This window comes from Telopea speciosissima, chromosome 6 (genome assembly GCF_018873765.1).
Source record: "Telopea speciosissima isolate NSW1024214 ecotype Mountain lineage chromosome 6, Tspe_v1, whole genome shotgun sequence".
NCBI lineage: Eukaryota > Viridiplantae > Streptophyta > Magnoliopsida > Proteales > Proteaceae > Telopea > Telopea speciosissima.
The window spans coordinates 45,387,719-45,390,603 of NC_057921.1; the positions used below are offsets into that span (position 1 = coordinate 45,387,719).

A 2,885-nucleotide genomic window follows, 5' to 3' on the forward strand; every position below is an offset into this window, starting at 1 on the left:
TTTGGATTGACAGCTAACAAAATGAAAATTATTTGTTTGTAATCCATCATGTGCCTAGAGTTGCACGTCTAAATCATAAATTAAGCAAATAATTAGTTGTTACATTCTGTTAATGAGGTACGTTTGTATCTGCTAATCCTTCTATATATCCACCAATCCTTCGTTTCACACTATAAATACCGAAGCAATATTGGCTATGCTCATTCATCATCATCTCTTTTGCTCAAGCTTTCTCTTCTATCTACATTCTTCTTTTCAGATTTTTTCAGAGCTTTGTGGTCGAGTCACAGTAAAGGAAAATGGGATCAGTTGGAGACATCTACCAAGCACAGCGTGCCAAGGGACCAGCCACAGTGCTGGCCATCGGCACAGCCAATCCATCACATGTCATTTACCAGACTGGCTTCCCAGACTACTACTTCAGAACCACAAAGAGTGAGCACAAGGTCGAGTTGAATGAGAAGTTCAAGAGAATTTGTAAGTAGTACTACCACTTCTAACACTAACATAAGCCTGAAATTTATATCTGTCTTAGACTCACCAATGCCCCATAGGACTTGGGGCCAGATGATCATGCATGGATTCTCTCTCTCTCTCTCTCTCTATTTCTACCAGGTTTTCGACTCGACTCACCCTTTGCAAAACCCTAGTCGAAAACCTGGTGAGTCGGCTGAGTCAAACTTGATCAGGGAAAATCATTTTTTTTTTCTTCTAATTTTTAATATCTTTCTTCTTCTCATTCTCTGAGTGAGAAGGGACTGAGGCTATGGTTTCATCCCAGGTGAGAAAAAAAACAGGGGTTAATATTGAAGACAACAAACAAAATGTCTAGCCTTTTGTTTAATTGTCGACAAAACTTACGATCTATTATGAATAGTGTATGGCCTAACCAAAAAAAAAAAAAAAAAAAAATTCAAGACTCTCTGAGTTTCACATGACACTTGCCACTTGCCAAAACACCAAGCCCGTAAAAACTTTGACTGAGTCGGACCTAGTTTAGTCATTTCTTAAACCTGGATGAGTCTTCATGACCCTGATTAGGTCATGTTTTTTTTTTACTCGACTCAGGTGACTCACCCATGAGGGTAGGGTTGTTAGTTGTGCATGGTTGTACAAATCAACAAAAGAGATGTTCACCACTAAATTAAGAAATTTAAAGTGTTTAGAAGTAATTAGAGGATTGGTTTTTAACAAAAGGTGGTACTATATTAAATTCCAAATGTGAGATTCTGATAAGCTTTTTGACATTATTGAAACAGGTGAAAAATCTTGTATTACAAAACGCCACACCTTCTTAACAGAAGAAAAGCTAGAAGGAAATCCCCAACTATACAACCCCACTGCTGCAAGCCTAGATGCAAGGCAAGATATTATGGTGGCTGAAGTACCTAAGTTAGCCATGGAAGCTGCAACCAAAGCCATTAACGAATGGGGCCAACCCAAATCAAAGATCACACACATTGTATTCACTACCATTTCTGGTATTGATGCACCTGGTGTGGACTTTCAACTCATCAGACTTCTTGGCCTTTCCCCAACTATCCGTCGCGTAATGATGTATCACTTAGGTTGCTATGGTGGTGGCTCTGTGCTTCGTGTTGCTAAAGATCTTGCTGAGAACAATAAAGGTGCTCGTGTCCTTGTGGTTTGCTCAGAATTAAATTCTATTAGTGGCTTTACTGGACCAAATATTGCAGATTTGCATGGTCTATTAGGGCAAGCAATCTTTGGAGATGGTTCTGCAGCTTTAATAGTTGGTGCTGATCCTGACATGTCTGTTGAGCGTCCATTGTTCCAACTCTTCTCAACAAGTTCTACTATTCTTCCAGACTCAGAAGAGATGGTTACAGCTCATTTACGTCAATCAGGTCTGGCAATAAATTTGTCTAGAGATGTGGCGAAAACTATTGCTGCAAATCTTGAGAAATGTTTGGTGGAAGCATTTAGCAAGATTGGTATTAGTGATTGGAATTCTATCTTTTGGGTAAGTCACCCTGGTGGTCCAGCAATTTTAGACTTGATTGAATATACACTTAGGTTGAAGCAAGAGAAATTGAAGGCATCAAGGAAAGTGTTGAGTGAGTTTGGAAATATGTCTAGCCCTACAGTGTTGTTTATTTTGGATGAGATGAGGAAGAAATCTATGGAAGAAGGAAAAACAACAACTGGTGAGGGTTTTGATTGGGGTGTGCTATTAGGGTTTGGACCAGGTTTGACTGTAGAGAGTGTTGTGTTGCGAAGCGCCCCTATTGGTTCAAACAATTAAGTTTAATTATTATTGACTACTTCATTGGCTTGATTTTAAATGTAATATGCTTTATGTAGTTCTATTGGGTTTTCTCTATAATATTTCTATATTATGTGGTTTGTTGAGTTGTTCTAGCTGGGACACCTGTTTATTGTATGGGGCACTGTTCTCTGTGTCACAGCGCAGGCTGCGCCCAGGCACATGGGGGTGGGCGCAATGACCATCCTGCCCCTTGCATAGGCTGCCCATGTGCCCGGGCGCAGTCTGTGCTACGACACAGAGAACATTCTCCCTTATTGTATTTGCTCTTTACTTATTAAAAGCTAGAGGACCTCTTTCTTAGATCTATATGGCTGTATTTAGTTTTGCTTTTTCAATATAGTAGTCTCTTGAATTTCCTCCAAAAAAAGGAAAATATAAATTTGAAAATGTTAACAGTTGATTTTACGCAATATTGAAAAAAAAAAAAGAAGGATCGATACGCATAAATATTACCCACCAATGTGTGCCAGACACGTGGCATAGAGGATTCGTATTTCACAAAGGATCCCAAAGACTCCCAAAAAACCAAAACACACCCCATATTAAGAGTCTTCCATGCTAAGCACTTTTCAATTAGAAGACTAACTTGATGGCT

At 39.2% G+C, this 2,885-nt stretch overlaps 1 protein-coding gene across 1 annotated transcript; it reads left to right on the forward strand.

Annotated features, from left to right (window-relative positions):
- The first annotated feature begins 299 nt into the window (after positions 1 to 299).
- LOC122666283 (chalcone synthase 2-like) lies at positions 300 to 2,266 on the forward strand. The gene is made up of 2 exons (XM_043862467.1): positions 300 to 477; positions 1,260 to 2,266. Exons 1-2 carry the CDS (start codon positions 300 to 302, stop codon positions 2,264 to 2,266), a joined length of 1,185 nt encoding a protein of 394 aa, XP_043718402.1.
- Positions 2,267 to 2,885: the final 619 nt, after the last annotated feature.